The sequence below is a fragment of the Pan troglodytes genome, chromosome 6 (genome assembly GCF_028858775.2).
Source record: "Pan troglodytes isolate AG18354 chromosome 6, NHGRI_mPanTro3-v2.0_pri, whole genome shotgun sequence".
Taxonomy (NCBI): domain Eukaryota; kingdom Metazoa; phylum Chordata; class Mammalia; order Primates; family Hominidae; genus Pan; species Pan troglodytes.
Window position 1 is genome coordinate 47,346,681 of NC_072404.2, and position 22,573 is coordinate 47,369,253.

Sequence of the window (22,573 nt, forward strand, 5' to 3'; positions counted from 1 at the left end):
TCTATTGAATAAAATATTCCCAAAGAATTTTCTGGAGACCAAGAGCCTGGACATTTTTTTTTTTAATAAAGAAAGATTACCTGCTACTTCAGTTTTTCTGGGTACCGCAAAATTGCCATGTTCCTATAAACTGGTATACTCATTCTATGAGGTATTAGAAACTCTTCATTTTACTTAAAACTAACCATGTTTTGTTTGCCTCCTACCTGGTGAGATTATGTTCTCATTCGTTCATTAAACTTTAGCTTGATGACTCTGTAATGTAAATGTGACCTTCAAAAAGGCAGAATGGACCTGTGGGCCACATTCATCTCTGTGTCTTGAAGCTCACATCTCTAATATCTACCAAATTTGAATGCAAATTGGCATTTAATTTTGAACTCTTCAGGAAGAAACCATTGTATTAAGTTGGCATGCATTTAAGTTTGAGTTACTCACCTCCAGATTTGGACTCCAGGTTAAGACTCCATCAGTGGAATCTTCTTGAAGGTTAAAAATTCTAATAAATTTATTACCCTTTATTGGGTCTGACTGGAGAAGCAAGGTCCAGAGAAGAGCTAAAATGCCCTATAGGTTCATTATACCTCGTTATCATGCTCGTAAGGGTTTCTCCTCTGCCTTGGAAAATCTGTAAACAAGCAACATCCCCAGCTTTTAAATGTTTCTTGGGATTTATCCTCTTATATGGGGAATGTAAGGCAGAGGTCCTCAACCTCGGCGACATTTGGGCCAGATAATTCTTTATTGTGGGGAGGGTGACCCTGAACATTATATAGGGTGTTCTGCAGCATTCTTAGACTCTGCCCTCTAGATTCCAGTAGCATCTGCTGAGTCCCGAAAACCAGAATGTCTTCAGATGTTGTCAGGTGTCCCTTGGGGGGCAAAATTGCTCTCAATTGAGAAGCACTGATTCAGGGTAATTATGTAGAAGTTGTTTTAGTAATGCTTTAAGTATACCATAGAGCAGGTAACTCTAGAAATCACTGCGCACTGAGGGCATAACTGAGCTGAATTTTTAATCTTAGGATACTTTAATTCATTTCCTTCCTTTGGCTCATGACTTAAAATGGTGTATGTTGGGGTGGGGAGAGTGGTATGTTGCCATTGTGGGAACCACTGTCTTTGTCGCTTGTGGTGAATTAATGATGGGAATATCTAAGCAGCCGTCAGATTCATAAATCACCAGAAATGAAAGGGATAACACATAAAAATCTCTCCCTTTTGTTTAGCAATTTATCATTTTCCCTGCACATTAATAAACAGAGCTCCCCCGAGGTAAGCCCCTGGAAGATAAATATTTCTCCCTAGTTTGCTCAACTGTAGCTAGTAGATCACATGGGGGAGGAGAGGTGCTTGTCACCGCAAGTTGCCAGCTTCTTATCCTTCACTTCTTCCACGTAGGCAAGTAGCAATAAATAGCCGGTATAGAGTCCAAATGGAGGTAATTAGGTTCTTTTTTGTTTATATAACAGGCACCAGATTCCCCAGCCCCAGGCTGTCAGCCAGGCCGAGCCGAAAACGTACACTGTCCATATCACCACTGTCCGATCATAGCTTTGACCTTCAGACCATGATAAGGACGTCTCCCAACTCCTTGGTCACGATTCTCAATAATTCCCGTAGCAGCTCTTCAGCAAGTGGCTCCTATGGTCACTTATCTGCAAGTGCAATCAGGTATGTATTTTCCTGAATCCATTATGTGTTTTTTAAATGTAATGTCAGCACTTGTTTGCACCTGTAGTGATGCATTTTCAGTACCAACTGCCTATGAGGAAGAATGAAAGTGCATGATGCTGTGCCTATACCAAGAGGCAGGTCAAATATCACAATGAATTGCAAAACCAGTTATTGGGCCCCAGATTATTTTGTGTTTGCAGACATTAGTCAATAGCCCCTATATAGAAATAGCAGTTATTGAGTTATGATGAAATCCACTTCGTAGAGACAATAAGTGTGGCAAATCTTTTTATCCAGCCTTTTCCTTGTAATAATGTTCTCTAGAGGAAAACTGACTTCATACCTGGTTGTATGACACATGTACAGAACATGAACAGAAATAAAAAGACCAGTCATGGCAGAAGTCTTGTCCTACAACTCTGAAGAGAAAGGAGTCCATTGGGAGGGAGAGAGAAACAGCAGGACTTTTTGTCTGATGGAAAATAAGTGCAGATGACATTGGAAAGCATAGTTATCAGAGGAAATCTGGCAAAAGAATATTTCTTTGTTTTTCCATTAAGTATTTTTAGCTTAATCTGAAAGATCCCTATTTTGACCATACACCTTTGTTAACCGTGGATAATTCCTTGCTTGACAGAAAGTGTTTTGACACTTCCTTCCATGAAGCACCTCATGTCTGTTTTTGCACGTGAAGGTACAAGCACAGACTTTTGTAAACATGATTAACATAAAATATTTCTTACTGCTAATGATCAACTTGGACTGATGTCAGTAAGTAGGGAATAAAAGTAAGCCAACATATGAATTTTAGGTGAATTACCTGATCATTTATTGTTTGAACTAAGCCAGCTCACAAATGGTTGAGACATAGAATTAGATAGTACTCTAATTAATTAATTTAGCAATCCTGGTTATAAACTTTAACTCTCATTTCCCCTAAATTTTTTGCCAATAATTTAAGAATTCAGTTACTAGCAATCTTTTTGAATTGTAGTTTTGTTAATTGTGAATAATTCCTTGCTTGAAAAGTACATACTAACGGATGTTTTCACTAGCCTTTGTTTTAATAAGTGAGGTTTTGTTTGTTTCTATGAATGAGCGGTAGCGTTAGTTGTTCATTGATAGGTCTTCCATGGTAGATTACAATTAGGGAAACTTCATCAGTTCAGAAAAAAAAAGTGTTTGCAGTAGCAAGATACCCACATTTAGTAAAAATAATGAATACTGTTGTGTTTCCCTAATGTTCTCCATTACAGTTTTAATTCTTGTTCAATTATCAGCAATGTTCTTCAGTAGGCAAGTTAATATTTAAATGTGGTAGATCCTAATTTTAATATGATGTCATTTTCCGCTGCTTTTCTTTGTTCTTTTCATATGGTCACTAAAGTGTGGAAACGTGGATAGCTGCAAGCAACTGTGATAGCAGTCAGTGCACAGGGAGGGGTCCTGGGGCACTTTCCAGATTAACCACTGTAGTCACAAATATAGGCTTTAGAGTTGGATATGTCTATGGTCAGATTCCAGCTTTGCCACCAACCAGCTATACAAACCTAACTTACCTCTCAGCTCTTTGAAGTTTAGTCTTCACATCTGTAAACTACAGATAAGACACCCTCTATACAGGAAGAATGCACATTTTCCTAAAGCTGGTGTGGATCTGCAATGGCAGGATGAGATTCCTACCTGGGGTGAAGTTTCAGGGGGAGCTGAGCTGGGATGGTTCATCCAGGAGAGGAGCCATCCTGTGATGGCTGTCTGTGCTACACTGCTCTCCATCCCAGTCTGGCCCCAAGGAAGCATGCCAGTCTCAGAACCCTGGCCTGGCTGCTCCTGCACTCCTGGCGAATATTCCTGGGTCATAGACTGACATGGACTGAAGGCGACTTTACTGCAATTGTGCAATTATTACATGGCATGACTAAAGTCGTAGCATCCAAGTAGCAGAAATGTGGCACACAGTGATAGTCACAAAGATAACACACAAAATCACTTCATGAACATTCACTTCTCTTGTTTCTCTTTACTTTTTCTTACCTCTTGCTCTCTGCCCAGGTCTCTTGACTTTTTACAGCATTTAAAGGACATAGATTAGAATATGGTGTAGAAATGGTCATGATGCTATCTTTATTTATTCCTACCCCAGCCTCCTTAGTCCTTACGGTCTCCTGGTCTCCTCATCTTCACCCAGGTAAGCTAGTGTCAGTACTTAACGGACTGTCAATCTGCTGACTTGAAATCATCATTGCCCATTTCGTCTCCAAGGAGCTATACCACAACTCTTTATATCATTAGAGATGGAAGAAGAGATTCACTTAAAGACCAGTCAGGTCCTTGGAGGCTGTGACAGTTGGGTGCCTGGGCCCATTGTGTCCTCATTTTCTTTCTTGCCTTTGAGACTTTCGATTGCATCTTTTCTCTGTCAGTGCAATCTCTCCTTCTTTAGTATACATTTGCTGTATTTTAGGGCTATATGTCTATTCTTACACAGAACAGGTAATGCAGATAACCCAAGATGAGATCAGCTTCCCATATAATGATGATAATAATTGTTATCATTGGCACCACTTGCCAGTTCTTTAGCTGGAGGAGTGCTAGTGCCTTGCTTACTCCTGCTGTAAGTTTCATTTTCTGAGACCTAAAAACTGACTTCAGGAATAATCAGTTAGTGGTAGCACCAGAGGATCTGGGAAAGGAAAGAAGCAAGGAGACATCTAGAAAAGGTAACTAACTTTCTCAACAGCGAAAGGTACAGGAGAGAAAGTCGACTTCAGGTGCGTTTAGCCTCTGCGACATGCTGACTAACAGGGCAGGCTCACGGCTCAGGCTCACTCACCGTTCTCACGTCACAGCTATTTGGCAAAGCAAGTGGTGTTATTATTATTATTATTATTTTTTGAGACAGAGTTTCACTCTTTTGCCCAGGCTGGAGTGAAGTGGCACGATCTCGGCTCACTGAAACCTCTGCCCGCCAGGTTCAAGCGATTCTTCTGCCTCAGCCTCCCGATAGCTGGGATTATAGTGGCCCACCACTGTGCCCAGCTAATTTTTGTATTTTTAGTAGAGACCGGGTTTCACCATGTTGGCCAGCCTGGTCTCGAACTCCTGAACTCAGGCAATCCACCCGCCTTGGCCTCCCAAAGTGTTAAGATTACAGGTGTGAGCCACCACACCTGGCCTTATTCTTGTTTTACACATAAGCCCAGTGGGTCTTTGCAAGATGAAGTTAGCAAAGTTCCGTGCCTAGTGGGCATCAGCACTAGCACTCCAGTTTCCTGCTTGTTAATTTACTCTAAACACACTTGACTTTCACACTTACATGTTTTCTAATACCTAATTTGCTGTTGGTATTGGCAGTGCATCAGTAATGATGTTTACATTTCTAAACATGTCATTAAATGTTTAAAGATACTCATTCAGTTTCTAAGAAATGCCATAGCTGTCTCCTTCACATCTATGCCCTAGTGCAAATGCGGTTAAAGATGCCTGTAATAGCATTTACCACTATTTGACGTTTCCATATTTTCTTTCTCCTTTAGTAGTCTGCTATCCATTTCTCTCCAATAGAACACAAGCACCAAAAAGCCAATCACTGTGTACCTCTTGTTCCCACCTCTGTGACACCTGCATTCTCTCATATTGATGCCATTCAGTAAATATTTCTTGAGTAAATAAATTAAGGAGCTCTCTCATGGGTAATTAGAATTCTCATCATCCCCTTATTAAAGTAAGTTTCTACATGGTGGATGAATAATTCTGGTTTTCTGAAAGTTGCAATCTGTATGAGTGTTATATTATTACATGGCCAGAGATTGATAGATACAGAGCCAGAGGGGTGAATAGAAAATAAAGGATTAAAAAAGCAAATGTCTATTTTAAGTTTGTGTGTGGTTCTTTTGTTTATATATTTACTTAATAATCCAGACTACTATAAAAATACCATATAAAACTAATATTTATTCACAAAAGCCCATTGACATATTATAACAGTACTTGATTATGTCAGATTTTTAAAAATGCATTGTCTAGACGTACCTGACAAGTCTTTTAAAATCTCATAATTAAATAGCTTTCAAAAATAACTCCATGCACATTGGAAAGTATGTTATAAAATATTGCATGTTTCAAGAAGTTGTGGCTTCTCCATCACCTGGAAGACTCCCCATCTAAGACTAGATAATTTATATTTATCAAATACAGCCAGTAACTCCCACTCTACATAGTTAAGGCTAATGTTGTAAATAGCCAGTGAATCACAGTAGGTTAAAATAGTTTACCTTTGCTAAAACCTTCTCCCTAGGAAATTGGGCCACCACTGGAAGAGAAGGTGTTTAAAATGACACCCTTCTTCTGTAGTCTTCTGGCAAATGTAAATGGGATGAAGAAATGAGTACTCTACTCATTTCTAACCCACTGGGTATCACTTTCTCACTTTCTATTTAATGGCTACAATGAAAGTGGTTTTATATTCTTAGTGGTTTTAATTCTGGTGTGACCAGGAAAGAGATCTCAGTGAAAATGACATTCCCATTTTGCACATCACCCCTCTGAGTGCCAAGATCTCCAGCTTCACAAAACAGTGCAATGTTTTTCTGTTGCCAACACTGATGAGCTCAGCCTGATGATGAGAGGGCAAGTTGTGCTTTCTGTTTCGTGGATCATCAGCCCTGTCTGACACTAGGACCCTGGAGTAAGGGTGCATCTGGCAGGTCCACTGATGCTGCCTGAGGCAGGGTGGAAGTCAGCTCGGCCTCCATAGCTCCTTGGCTCTGTGCTTAGTAAACACCTTGCTTATGTCAGAGAAATAACACGCAAATGAATTGAGAAACATACTGACAAACAGATAAATACAGTGCCAAATTACCGACGTCTTTAAAATTCTCATTCCGTCTTCTAAAAATTTGGAGATGATATTCCCTTCCCCGATTTTCAGTAAAGTAGTTAATACTACCTTAAAAAGATAGCTCTCATTTACTTCCTTAAAAGTAATTAATATTACCTGAAGTGGTAGTTAGTTTTATATAGTATTTCATTTAATCAGTTATTAATTCCCCAAATATTTAGCTGAGCTTAACTCTGTGCTAGTCGCTGTACTGGGGGAATGGGGGCTACACAAATGCCTGAGAGAGACACGACCCCCACCTTCATGGAACTTACAGAAGGGAAAAGCCGCTAAGCATATTAATAAACGAATGAATGAGCAAAGGAGCTAGTGAGGGAACAAATGAATGAACAAAGGAACAAAGGAGCTGGTAAGGGTTCTGGTCAGTGCTGTAAAGGAAATGACCCAGATGTTAAGAAAGAATAGCACCACGGGCCTAATTCAGCGGATTGGCCATTGACTTATAGGATGATGACAAGATACCCTGGAAAGCTTTCTACAAGTTTCTAAGAAGGAGGCCAAGCAGGTGAAGGCCCTGAGGTGGGAGGAGTAAGGCATTGGGGGAACTGTCAGCAGATGACAGTTAAACACGGGGCAGGTTAGCCAAAGCACAAGGTTGGCAACACAGGCAGGGTCCAAGTTATACCCCAGCATCTTGGACCACATATCTAAGGACAATAGGAAGGGCCTAAGATCTGGGGCCTTAGATCTGGAAGAGCAGAAATCTAAGGGCCTTCCCTGGAGGCCCCCCACAAGGCTGTTTAATTTTACAGATAAGGAAACTGATGTTAAGAGAGGTTAGCAGACTGAATCAAAGGCACTCAGTTACTCACATGGCAGAACCACAAATTCAACCTGGTGGGTCGAACTCTGAGTGTTCACCAGACACACTTCTTTCTCTCTTAGAAATCCTCAAATGAGAGGCATGGTGAAAAGCATTGGCGGGAAATGCTATTTATAATAGAAATAATAATACCTGATGATATTTTGAAGAAACGGATTATGCATATATTAACATGATTTTTCTAACCACATCTAACATACCTGATGAGCCAGATCTCATGTAAGAGTGTGTTATTGCCATTCACGTTCATTGAGGTCATATCTATTTGGCTGCTTAATGGCAAGTAGCTTTTTAGTTTTTTAGATCAGTTTCATAATGTAAAACCTAATGTATTTTTCTCCAAAGCATTATTCAGAGAGCGTATGCCTAAATGTAAATGTTGAGATACTTAAGAGCATGTGGGTCTTTATTTGTGTACTCTACTTCTGAGGCTGGGCTGGGTTTCCAATAAACTTGCCCTGGAAACTTTTATAGATGGAAGTGGAAGCTTTATTTTTTTCCCTCTCAAATAGAAGCACATGTGTGCATGTGTGTCCCTACACATATACAAGTAATGATAGCTGTTGGCCCATTCTCTGCAAAACTGAAAAAAAAATGGTTCTTTGGATGGCAGCTGTTGTGCAGCGAATTCCACAGCTGTAACCAGAGTGAGGATGACCTCTTAGTGCAACAGTCACAAAGTAGCCAGGAAGTTTGTCTTGGCTTTGAATGTGTCTCTCTCCCCTCTCTTTTCTTGAAGTCAGTTTCTCACATTCTGGTACCATGTCATCTCAGTGGTTCCTGTTGCCTGACTTTACTTCCAATCTTGATTTCATGAGCAAAAGAGTTAGGAGAGGTGGGATACTCATTGGATTCTTCTTCGGCCTATAGAAAACTCGGTTTGTTGTAGCATGAAGTTTCTTAATTCCAGTGCCCTGACCTAAAGGAATACATCCTGATACTCTCACATGAGTTTCTTTTAAGGATGTTGAAAAAATTCAAACCTGAATGAAATTTAACAACCAAAGCAATTGGAAGAAGTGTTTTATAGGTGGCGGGTAGACAGAGTTGATTTTACATTTACATTTACAAGACATTTCCCAAGAATCCAGAAGTGCCACATATTCATTACTCTTCACATTGGACTGAGAGCTGGCGCCTTTGTGACGGAGTGTGATTACCACTCACGCCAGGGCTTGCCTGTGGCTTAGTTCTCTAATGCATCACCTACCTGCCCAGCTCTGTGCACACCACGCTGGGTCATTGAGAGATTTCAGAGATGAACCTGGAAACTGAAGAGCCTTCCTTTCTGCTCAGCTTCCCACATCCTCCTGTGCCCTTTCCCCACATATATCATGTGCTGATGCAGAAACCCTGGCACTGTGATTACATGGGAGTGAGATATTCCATGGCAACTCTAGGAAAAGTTGTTATTTTAGGGAAGGGTTAAGAATGTCCTGTGGATTGAAATCATCAAACAATAAAATAGTAGCTTTTACCTTTGAGTGTGTGGTGGCTGGATGATACGGCCTCTTGACATTTTTCGTACTTTCCTCTATTGTTTTCTTTATTTTTATGTAAAAACAAATTTCTTGAATATTGTAATCAGCTCTTACTTACCATTCCAATTTAAAGGGCTACAGCAAGCCATATTATGCTGCTTTATTTATAGTACCATTGTTAAGGAATCCAGTATATCCCCTGCGCTCTGACCCCCCTGCCGTATATAGAATTCCTGAAGCATTTAAAAAACATAGGCTTTTCTCATATACTGTTTTAATTGGGTTTTATCTATTTGATTTGAATATTAATGACTTTGAAGTGCCTATATGTATAGTAGGGTAAATAAATGTTTAATGATTGATTTTCTACAATATGAACTCTCAGTGTTTCCATTTTATATATTATTTTGGGAATAAATAAAAATTGTATTAGCAGAATGGATCACAAGCGTTTCTGTACAAATGTTGACTTACATCACTTCCTTGGTGTGAAAAAAATAAATATTTATTGTGAAAGCCAAACATGATTATGTATTTCCATGTTTAATGTATTAATTATAAATTATATGTAACTTTCTGGTTACAAATAATTATTTTTTTCTTTGGCAATATAAATGGGATTTGTATAAAGTACTCAGTTAAAACTTGCTGAATTAATGAATGAGATGCAGTGTGTAGAGTTTAGGACATTTATTTTGGTTGCTTAGCAGTTTTCCTTTTACCTGTACTCTGTTTAGCCCTGTTGGGTATAGTTTTTGAGATTCTCAGAAGGGAGACTTCCATGTAAGTGAGGTGTTACTGTGCTGTTTACTGTAATGCTAAGAAACAAGAACCAGTTTGCAAACTTTGATCACACTTTTTAAGAGTATTGACAAAACTTTATATGTCTGATTTCTGATGTATATCTACATCAGAACTTTCTTAAAGATTCAGACTTTGATAATTTTATTTTGAAGTCTTCATAAAATAGAAAAAATGGTTCCCAGTCAGACAACGGTTTGTTAATCACTTTTAACTGAGCTCAGAGCTGAATATGGAGATGAAACTGACTGAGAAATTATCCTTATTTAGACCCTGCATCCAGTGGAATGCCCTTTCAAACTAACAGTCCAGTGACCATACATCTGCTCTGATTAGTAAGCTATCTAACAACCACATTTTTCTCCTTGTCTGCTCTTTAGTAAAATAAAGGGCAAATTAACTTTTAAATTAATTTATTCTGGCTTTATAATTGTTGCCCTAGAAGAATGTTTCTCAAAGTGTATTGTGAGGAACACTGGTCTCTGGAAGCTCCTCCACATCCTGCTGCCACCTGTATCTGGGGTGCACATTAGGAATGCACAGAGAAACAGGCCTGGGCTGTATTCCTAAGAGTTTGATGACCTTGGTACTTCTTTCTCTTTCTCTCCATTACACTTACTTACCTCAGGAGGCCTCTGACTGTGTTAGCACGTTGCTTGGGAAGATCTGGGCCATCTAACACTTTCTTTCTACTGATCTTATTAACTAAATATAGATTAACAGTTACAGGTCACATTTTTATAAATGTTTGTTGTTATTGTCTTAAATTACCCCATCTTTCATATAGTTATTTAGAAACAAAAGCTATAAAAGTAATTTTAGAAATAATAACAGATTAATTGTTGAATGCAGAGAATTCAGAATCAGAATGTAAAATTAATTTCTGGTGACTCGTTGGAAAGAGTGGGGTGAACAGAAACATGGAGGCTATGAGGATGGGAAGCACAGGTACCAAGGTTTAGACTGTAGATTATGTCCTGCTCTAGAGAAGGTATAAGAGATTATTAACAATTTCAACTATGGGCTGGGTGCGGTGGCTCATGCCTGTAATCCCAGCACCTTGGGAGGCCAAGGCGGCCGGATCACTTGAGGTCAGGAGTTCAAGACCAGCCTGGCCAACATGGTGAAACCCCATCTCTACTAAAAATACAAAAATTAGCTGGGCATGGTGGTGCATGCCTGTAATCCCAGCTGCTCAGGAGGCTGAGGCAGGAGAATTGCTTGAACCTGGGAGGCGGAGGTTTCAGTGAGCTGAGATCGTGCCACTGCACTCCAGCCTGGGAGACAGAACGAGTCTCCATCTCAAAAAAAAAAAAAAAAAAAAAAAAAAAATCAACAATAGTAATACTTTCTATTTGTAGGAAATTGTGGAATGAATACATGAACTATTTAGGAAGGTTCTTATTCAGGGCCCCTAAAAATAGAATTTACCTTTTGTTTTTAATTCTGATATCTTTAATCAGCAAAGTCTGTCCTGTGCCATTAAAGTGCTGCAGAAAAAAATGGATGTAGACACTAGCTTCGTTTGTGTAATACTGCTTTACAGACATGTTGTCAAATTGTAGTTTTCAGAGGAAAACATAGTTTTCTTTGAGGTGACTCTTCTGAGTGTGGTAGGCAGGATAACGGCCCCAAAGATGTCCACATCCTAATCCCCAGGACCTGTGAATAGGTTACCTTCCATGCCAGAAGGACTTTTGCAGGTGTGATTAAGCTAAGGATCTTGAGATGAGAAGATGATCCTCGATTATCCGGGTGGCAGTGATGTAATCACAGGGGCCCTTGTGAGAGGGAAGCAGGAGAGGCAAGTTAGGGTCGGAGGAGGAGGAGGAGGAGGCCTGAGTGATGTGGACCCCTGAGCCAAGGAATGTAGGCAGCCTCCAGGTAATGGAACAGGCAGGGAGCCTAGACCGTCTGGAATAATGCAGCCCCGCTGGCCTATTGCAGACTTCTGACTTCCAGAACTGTAAGGTAATAAACAGTGTCTGTTGTTTTAAGCCACTCAGTTTGGGCTGTTTGTTGCAGCAGCAACAGGGAACTAATAGACACTGAAGAATGGATTCAGTCACTCATTGACTCAGTACTGCGTGTCTGCTCTGCCAGGCACACTGCCCGGCCCAGCTGGACCTTGCCTCCTAGACAGAGAGACAGAAAGAGTTTTAGAGAGTACTGCGTGCTGCCATAAGAATAGAATTGTCACGCAGTAGAAAACGATGGGGCAAGGAGGTGCAGAGGGGGCTCGTTTTGGTAGGGCATGAGTCTAAGAAGGCCCCTCTGAGGAGGTGACATTTAAGCTGGAACGTGAATGTTAAAAAGGAAGTGGCCATTGTGAGCTCTGGAAGCCAGGGGTTCCAGGCAGGGGACACTGAGTGCTGAAGATGCAGAGGGGCTCATGCTGTGACAGGAGGCAAAAGGATGCAGGACTCTCCTCCTCCACGGCCCTCCCCACCTTGATTTAAAGGAGGAGGCTGTGGTGGCTCAGGTTTTCTTATCCCCCCAGTGGGAAAACCTCAGGAGAATCTTTTCATACCTTGATCTTGCCCAAGAGAGTTGAGGGTATGCGTGGGAGGCATCCTTTCTCATGGGCATTTTGTCTGCGACTCTTGACATCCGTTTGCTGTGCCCAGTCATCGCCCGTCCTCTGCCCCAGCACTCTGATGGCAGTGTTCTGAGAGCAGAGGAGCCTTGACTCCCAAATCTGTTAAGTGATACTGTGTCAGAGCTGAGAACTTTCTACTTTTGTCATCAAATTCTAAATTGGCTTTGTCATCTGGAGTGGAGCAGCCCTCCTGCACACAGTCCCTGGCAGGAGCGGCAGCAGAAGGCTGAGGGCCAGCCCTTCTGGGTCCAGACAAGCTGTCCCATACCCTGCCCTGGCCCAGGTCTGTGCACGAGGAGGAGGAGAATGTTTCTGTTGCTGGCTTCTTATGAATAAGCACTGAAGGCTCAGGATCACCGTCCACTGTGTGTTCCCTCATAGCCCTTGCAGTCTAATTGTTGATGTGGATTTTAGAGAACATTTATTCCCGTCACCTGGTTTTACCAGCAAAAAGGTGGAGGCCCTGAATGGGGATATGGCCAAAGTATGTGAAGAGCTTTCAGAACCCCTACCCCTGCTCCCCGAGGACAAGGAGGATCGTAGACCTAGGAAACTGCGGTGGGAATGCTGAGTCTTATCTTTTGTAAGGATATCTCCTACATCTTTTTATTTCTTTATTTTTATTTATTATTATTATTATTATTATTTATTTTTGAGACGGAGTCTTGCTCTGTCACCCAGGCTGGAGTGCAGTGGCACGATCTTGGCTCACCGCAACCTCCGCCTCTCCAGTTCAAGTGATTCTCCTGCCTCAGACTCTCGAGCAGCTGGGATTACAGGTGCATGCCATCACGCCTGGCTAATTTTTGTATTTTTAGTAGAAACGAGGTTTCGCCATGTTGGTCAGGCTTGTCTCGAACTCCTGACCTCAGGTGACCCACCCGCCTCAACCTCCCAAAGTGCTGGGATTACAGGCGTGAGCCACCGCGCCCGGCCTCCTACATCTTTTTTAAAATGCACTTCCCTTATCCGTCTGTGAATGCTTTTGAGTTGCTTTTGTATAAAATCAAGGGCATGTTTTTTGAATGGTCTCTATTTTTAATTAAGTACTGATTTTTTAAGCCCCCAAATGTCGTGTCTCCCAGAATTAGAAGTGTAAATGACCTTCAGGGACCCTCTTCCAACTCTGCCAGATAGTCTAGGCTCCTAGAACCCTGGAAAGGTGTTTGGAGATACATGCAAAGTCTGTGTGCCATGGTAATTATATGTGAAGTGGGTTATTTTTGTTTTTGTTTATTTAATGAATAGAATAACGTAGTTACACTTAGTAATACTCATTCACCCAAAGGAACGGGGGCTGTTAAATCATTGTGTTTTTTGATGAATGGCTTGTACACTGAAAAATAAATTGGACAAACTGGCATAGAGCTCAGTGAACATGAAATCAGCTATTAGAAGAAAGCTTGTGAACAAATTCTGAGGCAGATATGCATCTTTTGATTAATGCCCTATCAATCATCCGCACAGCTACCTTAGCTAAGTCTTGCCATAATCATTCATGCTTGCTTTTGGAAACACTGGCAGTAACTATAACGCTGCAGAAACGGAATATTATTACTGATTTCTCCCTAACTTACTGTGAACAATGACTGTTTTCACCACGTTTCTGCTTTCCTTTATTAAGGAAATACAATGTAGAATGAAAGGAGAGTTTCTCAAAGCCTGGTGAAATTCTCCTAGGGTATTCTTAATGATATTCAGTCTTAAATGGGCAAGCTATTGTAATGTAAGGTTCTCTGCAGGAATAATAGTAATGTAATCCCATTGAAGCTGCCTGTTATGGATTGTAGTCAAATAGGCAAAATGTAGAGTCACATTAATGAACAGAGTATATCTTTGGAATTATTACTTAAAGTTGTTGAAATGGTTTGAATTTTGCTATTGTAATTATTTTATTCTCCTTTAATGCGCTTAATAGCCATAGTAATTAACCCACCAGATTGGAAATTTGCATGAGTTCTAACTTTGACATTACAAGAAACCCTGATTCTTTCTGGGTATTACACAGCAGGACAGGGAGAAATACATACGTATATATATAAATATTTTTTTCACTGATTATTTTTTTAAAAAGAAATTTCCATGAATGCAATTATTAGTTTTTCATGCATTTTTAAGCCATTGGCAAATTCCTTAAGAACACTCCATTCTTTTAAGAGGATTTGATTCCAGAACCACACTGGCACAAAGAATGATTTGGCATTGCCTGCTGGTCGAGAAATCTTTAGGTATTATCACTGCTTCCTCAGGACTTACTGTAGCCTGGGAAATAGTGTGGCATAATAAAGTGATGACAGTCATTAGCATGCATAATGGTCTTTAATAGACATTAAATGCTGTTTAGCTAGAAGAGGGAGCAGTGCTCTCCCACTGGAATATTCCTCCATCGAAGCCCATTGATCACTGATTTCAGCGGGGAGAGGTTAATCCATCAGCTTCTGTAACCAGACGGCACTGATGGAAATTCTTTAGGTGGCATTCTGGATGAACCAAGCTTTCCATCTTTACAAACAAATGAGTGATATGACAAGCATGGTGTTCAAAACACATTTAACCAATTGATTTTCTTTCCTCTTGTAATAAGATCTGGAGACATATGAAAGCGTGCGGTGTGAGCTAAGATTAAAGGAATTGCTCCATGCACAGGAACATACGGAACTAAGAGCCAATAAAAGTCCTATAAAGCATGTAGTCACCCATTCTCTTTTTATATAAAGTTTGTTATTGCAATAAATAGTTATTATTGAACTGATGCCTTTTATTTCCGTTTTTGCAGAATCTTGTTTTAGGTCTGCGTGTATGCCTGCGTGCGTGTCTCATCTCAGTGTTCATCTTTCTCTTAGAAGTTTTCAAGATGCTTGGCAATAATCCTACCTTCTCATTTAAACAAATTTGATTTGGGATGGTAAAATTATAGATAGAAAGCTGCAGATCTTGTGTACTTGTCTGAGCTCAGCGTTTAAGTGATGATCGTCTTTTTTTATCTCCCCCGCGCAGCCCTGCCTTGAGCTTCACCTACTCTTCCGCGCCCGTCTCTCTCCACATGCATCAGCAGATCCTAAGCCGACAACAGAGCTTAGGTTCAGCCTTTGGACACAGCCCTCCACTCATCCACCCTGCCCCAACTTTTCCAACACAGAGGCCTATTCCAGGGATCCCTACGGTTCTGAACCCCGTCCAGGTCAGCTCCGGCCCTTCTGAGTCCTCACAGGTGAGAGGGACAGGTCGATGCACCCGGCCGTGCTGGTCAACCGAGGGCGGGGGCAGGCCACCACGTCAGCTGTTAATCAACACGGCACCTCTGTGTTCTCACAGCCTCTGTGCTAGCATCCTGTCTTCTTAATGCTGAGGTCTAGTCTTCAGTTTTGGTGGACGTGTTGTGTAAATGCTTCTCATCAAAGAGTTTTTTCCCCCAGGGTCATTTTCCCATGGGCATAGCAGCAGGCTGCTTGATAAGGCTTCACTGTGACCTGGTGCCATCTGTAACCTGCATCCCATGTCAGTGCAGCATGTGGATGCATTGCTCTCATTTGGTCACTGTTCACTCCCTCCGCTAGAACCACAGTTGCGACTTACCACCAGGTGGTACTTTAGAGTAAGACTAAAACTGTGCTTTGCCCTGCGTTAACTGTTGCCACTTTGATATTGTTTGGAGAAGAATCTGGTTGCTCTAATTAAAGAACTTCACAAAGGGAACGTGTTGGTCTTCTACCCTCCTCACAACTTTATTCTTTTGAAATACCCTGTTGGAGCTTGTTAAAGCCTAGGGCCTCAGCTCCATTCTTCTAGCTTTTAAAAGCCATAGAGAGTTTATACTCATGAGTTAAAAATGAAGAGCTGCTGCATGAACGTATTTTCTAGCTTTGAACATACTATCTGAACTCTGCTTACCCTGGGATTGGAGAATTATCAGAGTCATTGCTTTATAGCCAAATAAGACCGCTTGTCCCGAGTTGGCAAGGTTTTAATTATGGTACTGCTCCTTGTTGATGAAAATCTTTTTGTCTCTGACTCTGCAAATGTGACCAGCAGAACAAGCCCACGAGTGAGTCTGCAGTGAGTAGCACTGGTGACCCGATGCACAACAAGAGGTCCAAGATCAAACCCGATGAAGACCTCCCCAGCCCAGGGGCTCGGGGGCAGCAGGTAGGACACCCAGGCCACACAGGCCAGCGCCCACTCCTCCCAAGACTGGTGTCTTTGGGTCAGCTCCCGCTTCCTCCCCAGACCTGGTGTCTTTTTCACGGCAGTTCCTTGTCCACTGCATTGTTGACCTTGGCCATACTCTACATGTTGTACAAAAGGCTAGATATGGAGTGACTAAATCGTTTTTCTAGCTCAGAAGCAAACACAGGCAGTGCAGGAAGCCATGCGGGACATACCTTCTTGATAGTTTAGGCAGCTTGGGAGTATAGGCAACTGTAGTTTGTAGAGGAAATGGTTGCATTAATTTGTTGCTGGCCACAGGTGCGACCAGGCCTCAGTCCTCATCTGTGATTTTGGGCCTGAATTATTGAGCTCCTGGACCCAAGCCTGAGCTGTGGCAGATCTACTGATGGCTCCTATATCATTTTTTCTTATTTTGCTACTTCCCACTTTCTAGGAGAGCCTGGCGAACCAGAAGGGATGAAAACATAACTAACCTAAGGCTGGTTAGATTCTGGCACTCAGCCTAAAATTCTGAAAGGAAGAGTGTAGGATTTCAATCTGGACTCCACCTCTAGTCACTTAAATTCTCTGGGCCTCAGTTTAAGGATGTGTAGGTTATACCCATAATATCATCTCATAGGGCTCTCAGCCTGATGCAGGAAGGAGCTCCATGAATGCTAATTCCCCAACATAGAGATTGGACAAGAGTCCAGATGTCCACAGAATCTGGACCTTGCTGTCATCAGGCTGCTTCAGCCCAAACCTCAGACTGCTTGCCCAAATTTCCTTTTCAGCAAGAACGTGGAGGCTGGAGTAAATTGGTGTCACGGGCTCTGAAATGGATCTTTCCTCTTGCATATTGCCAGACAGCAACAACCTTGCTGGTTACACTTCAATGCCTGCATATGGTTTTTATCATCTAGCCCCGGATTGGGACCTGAATCTACACAAGATGAATTCTCAAAATGACTTGTATTTGCATTGCTGTGAAGCTGCCACAGGGGTTTAGGAAGGACTGTGCCCCTGAGCTTTGATGCTGTGGCCCCTGGGCCCTGGGTAGTGAGCATATCCTTAGAGATCAGAGGTTGAATCGAGAGGGCATTATCCCTATAAAGTCCACAAGAGTGTCTCACACAGTCTCCAACAGCAGCGAAAACAGCATTAGAAGTACTAGTAAACCATTTCCCTGGATTACAAAATATAAGAATAAACAAAGTAACAGACCAAAAATAATTAAAACAACTAAACAAAATAGAAGTACCAATCTTTTGGGTAAAGACCTGATTTGATTTATTCTCTTATGAGCTTTGTTTTGTTTTTTGTTTGTTTGTTTGTTTTTCGTTTTGTTTTGGGTTTTTTTTTTAGATGACATTTGGGTTTATTTTCAGCTTTGTAATCAGGGCAGCAAAGTTTGACCTCAACTTTTAATTCATAATTTTGACAGGCTGTTGCCTTGAATCAGACGTTTAAAACTCTCAGAGTGTATTTGGTAAATCTGAAAATATGCACAGATATGATTTTATTGTTTGACTTCTTCACTTCACAAAACCCCAGACCCAAATCTAAATTGGGTTTTTACTTTCTCTTCTTGTCTTCCCTCCTATTGTGTCTGATTCTTCCCCCTTCTCTGTTCCCTGCCCCCCACCCTCTTCTTTCAGGAACAGCCCGAAGGAACAACCCTTGTCAAGGAGGAAGGGGACAAAGATGAAAGCAAACAGGAGCCTGAAGTCATCTATGAGACAAACTGCCACTGGGAAGGCTGCGCGAGGGAGTTCGACACCCAAGAGCAGCTTGTGCACGTAAGTGGATGGTATTCAGGAACCGAGCTTTACAGCTCTGTGACACTTTCCAGGGAGGTCAGCCTCTCTGACCCTGAGCTGAGTCAAGTTTTCTTAGGAGCCGCATTGCGAACTGGAGAGGGCTTTATGACTTTCTGAGAATAAAGAAAACTCGGAGCCACGGTGCTTGACCTGTTCAGTCAGCTAAAGCTGAGTGTAAAATTCAATAAAGTCTTCAATAGAGAGTGTAATGACTCTGATCCTGTAAGCCAGAAAACACTATTTTGAGCTAGCGACTTTGATGGTTATTGAGTAATAGTAAGCTGGACATGAATTATGATTAACCTTTTAAACAAGTTTGATTCCCCTTCCAAGACCCGGTAACAATGGAAAAAATGTGGAGATGAGGGATTTCTTTTTTCCTCTCCCAAACTCTCAAAGCCTAAGGAAGCTCCCATTCTTTTAAGCTGCAGTTAGTACTCTATATGAGCTAGGTAGCATAATTTCTTGGTTTGAGGCCAGCCCTTGTGGGGTTAGTAGTTTCATGGAAAAAGTTGTATGTGTTTTTAAATGTATTTAGTAATGGATGTTTTGGAAACTGCAGCATGGTCAGATTGAGAAGCACACCTCCTCTTCCAAACCAGGTTCAGAAATTTTTACACACTCTCCTGCATATCATTTCAAAAAATGCAGTGTGCACAAAGCCTTCTCCCCACCCCATGCCTGATTTGTGATACTCCCTTCCCAGTGCTTCGCTGTTCTTGGCACTTTCTTGAAGGCCAGTGGAGTTTTCCCTGGCAAATGGGACCAGGATTGGCTGACTTGGAAGGCATTTAGATGATCAAGAATAAAAAGATGCAGGTGCTACAACTCCTGGCAGAAGCACAGGGTCTTGTTGAGGCATTAAGTGTGGCAGTTTTTTAAACTTTTAATATGAAAAATTGGACAAAGTAGCATTTGTTGCGATTCCCCTCCTCCTGCTCTCTCTCTTTTTCTTTCTCTCTCCACTTTCTCTTTCGTGGTACATTCTTTTTTTTACAGTAACTGTATTTTTAGGCAATTCATGTTTCTTGATAACCCTCCTCCATTTAGATTAAACACTAAAATTATGAAGTCCCTCTTACATCCCACACGTTTCATAGGCAGTGTGAACTTTTAATGCGTGTCTCTTGCAACTCGGCGCATCCCATGTAATGTATTCCACGCATTGCAGTTACATTATAGTGTTAAGCACACAGGTTGCCAGATTTTGATCTCTGTTCTATACAGAATGTTTTGAGGATTTTACATGACATCGCCAGGGTCCCTCCCCTCCATTTCTTTTTAAATCATGTCTCCTGGTAATTGCATGGGAAGAATTATGGATTTCTGAGCACAGAAAAAAAAAGTCAAATGTTTTTAATTAAGGTATATTTCCAGAATTTTTCCATGAACTTAATTCAATTCTTTCTCTTTAATTTAATGCAAGTGTTATTTTTAAGCCAAGCCTGACTTAATGGCCGTTTATTCTTGCTGACTGTTTTAATGGAAATCACAAAAACATTGGAATATCAAAGGGGAAAAGTTTGGAATTTTTGTTTTATTATGGGGAAATACTCCCAAAGAGTAGCATATGCTATGTGTATCCTTAGTGGTATAACGAATGACCAACAAACATGAAGAGAATTGTTTGTGTAAAAGCTGCCATCATAGAACAGATGTTGGCAGGGTGTCTTGGTTTTTAAAATATCCTGAAGGTGACAGTCTCATGGTGCCGTTTTGGAGGATAAGTCATTGTAGTTTGCAAGGAATGTTGGATACTGGTTCAGTCATTACCAAATCAGGAATGAAATAAGAGCTTATTCTAAGTCTACATTTAAAATGAATTGTGCTCCTCATAAGAGGCAGGGTTTGAAGTAATATTTTTTGGAGTGCGGTACTAGCTTAACCCTTTCACAACCTAAATACGGTAATGTGAAAGCTTTTAAAAGATGGTGAAATTGCAGGTATTTGATTTTAATTTCAGTGGCCGATGGTCTCGATGTTTTTATAGAGAGATCTGAGTAGTTTTAAAGGAAGGCTGCTTAAAACTACCAACTAAATGACCACCATATTGTCTGTTTTATCGAAACGGTCTTTAAAAAATATGAATGCGCACATATACAGTGGACTATTTTAATTTCAGATTAACCAGAAGAAATTCATGTCAGGATTAGAAGAAAATCTAATATATTACCTTTATGATATTAATTTTAGTCTGAGATAAATTATATGAGTAAATAAACTTAATTAAATGAATTAAGAATTATAATTTACAACAACATAAATAAGAATACTAGTTTATGTCACTTATTTTCCACCTTTTTACTTACTGTCTGAGGTGCAGGAACCCCAAGTTTGCATGTTTAAATTGATTCTACATTGCATGACATGCGTGTACTTTCTTACCCATGAGTATATCTGGCAGCAGTAATGGTGGCCTGTTATAGAATAGGTAGGTGCTTTGTATTATGTTGATTGAAGGAATAGCTACTTCAAGTTCACCTAATTACTTTGGTGGTAGAATAAATACCAGTTGCAAAAACTACTTTTTTACAGAGGGAAGCATTAACAGTTTCCATTCCTGTGACTTTCCTTGGAGAGAGGACATTTTGTGAATTAGTTGAATTTTCATGCCACATACAACCAAGAGGCAAGGTGTTAAACCATTCTGATGCTCTGCCTTATTTATAGCCATGACCCATTCTTTTTCCCCCTCTTACAGTTAATAGAAAGATTCATGATTCTTCATGGTTGTCTATCTAGTGTCTGACAGTCCCGACTGCCTGCTAAAGCAAGTCACTATCTATAATTGATATCCTTCCGGGGAATAGGGTGCTGGCTGCAATTGAAGGGCTTTGCTGAAAGCTCTTAAATCCTGACAAGTTCTCCCCTTGTTCTGGTTCAGTCGTTGAGCTGCACGGTTGGAATTCCGGAGTTATTTGAACTTGAGACATGTGTTTCACATTAGCAAATCGCAAAGTTGAAGAAGAGAATTAGAAACTTGGCTGACTTTGCCCGCCAGGTAGTCTCATTTCCACTGTAATGCACTCCATGTACTCTTAAAAAGATTACCTCGTTCATTACTATCTGAACAGATGGGCTAAACATTCGCCTTTCCTTTCTCTTCTCCTTTATTTCAAGCCCCTCTTCTTCACCAATTATGTGTTTATTCTAGGTTTGCTGCTGGGTCTTTATCACAGGGATGTTTAATTAATTTCTCTTTCCAGCAATATAATTACAACTGGGCTTAGTTACTCTCAAGCTAGTATTAAATTTGTCATAAATTTACTTCTGTGACCAGAAGCTAAGAAGATAGGTGTGTATTTTTGTTAGCTTTGTTCTTGTACTTCATCCCTTTCTTGGTGTCAGTTAAAACTGAAGGAAACAAAAAAGCAAGAGGAGTATATAGAAAGAAAATTAATTCCAAGTACCTTGAAGACTGAATTTATTATTGATTTGCCAAGATGCAAGTATTTTCTCTTGCCATTTGAAAGGCACACATTCTAACATCTCAAAATGAGTTGAAAGTCCATATTTTTCTTCAATTTTAAATTAACCAGACCTTTTTTTTTGTTGAGCATTATATTATAAGAGACGTGAATCATAACTTCAAATGTGTTTCTGAGAGTTGTAGTGTATCCACTCTCAAAGTGTCGTTTGGTTTTGCTTTCTGTTTATGCTATTTGGTTTGTGCTGATGTTATTTGGTTTAGCTTATGTTTATTATGTAAAACAGCTCAGCCCAACTTCTTCCAAGGAGGAAGGATGCTTTCTGTCTACACGGAGATCCATTTCCCTCTTGTTTTAATTTTGTCCGAGAAGTAAGTTCCATCTTTGGGTCTTTGATGTTTGAGATGTCTGAAATATGCACAGCCTGCAGCACACGTTAGTCTCAGGTTCTCTGAAACCTGCACACTTTGGTTGTGCATGACATTGTATATACCAACTATGTTTTGAGAGGCTTTCTAAGAGGAGGAATAGGAATAAACATAAAGAACTTCCATCTCAGTGTGGAGTCATTACTGCTGAGTGGCTGGTTATGCTTGAAAACATCAGTGCTGAGATCGAAAGAATAATAGTATCATCACCATACTTCATGTCCACCTGTTTGCTGTAACTCTGCAACTCTTCACCCTCAATTTCAACAATCCAACCCCCTATTTCTGTGTAAGAAATAACACATGTAATATTATCCCCAAGGGTCTTTAAAAAGTCAAATGATTTTAAAAGTTTTATTCCCCAGCCCAATCCCCAGCAGCATAACCCTGCAGGGCCCTTGGCAATCGCACTGGGGGATGTTGTCTTCTACCTGTGGGGCAGAACCGCAGAGAAAGTGAGATGTATT

General features: G+C 40.8%; 1 protein-coding gene across 3 annotated transcripts in view; it reads left to right on the forward strand.

Moving 5' to 3' along the window:
* GLI3 (GLI family zinc finger 3) overlaps positions 1 to 22,573 on the forward strand; it is a 275,558-nt gene that overhangs the window by 195,184 nt on the left and 57,801 nt on the right. For all 3 annotated transcript variants that reach the window (XM_009452941.5, NM_001034190.1, XM_063813784.1), the window contains 4 exon segments: positions 1,473 to 1,674; positions 15,279 to 15,492; positions 16,314 to 16,427; positions 18,089 to 18,229. In XM_009452941.5, coding sequence (XP_009451216.1) covers positions 1,473 to 1,674; positions 15,279 to 15,492; positions 16,314 to 16,427; positions 18,089 to 18,229 — 671 coding nt within the window.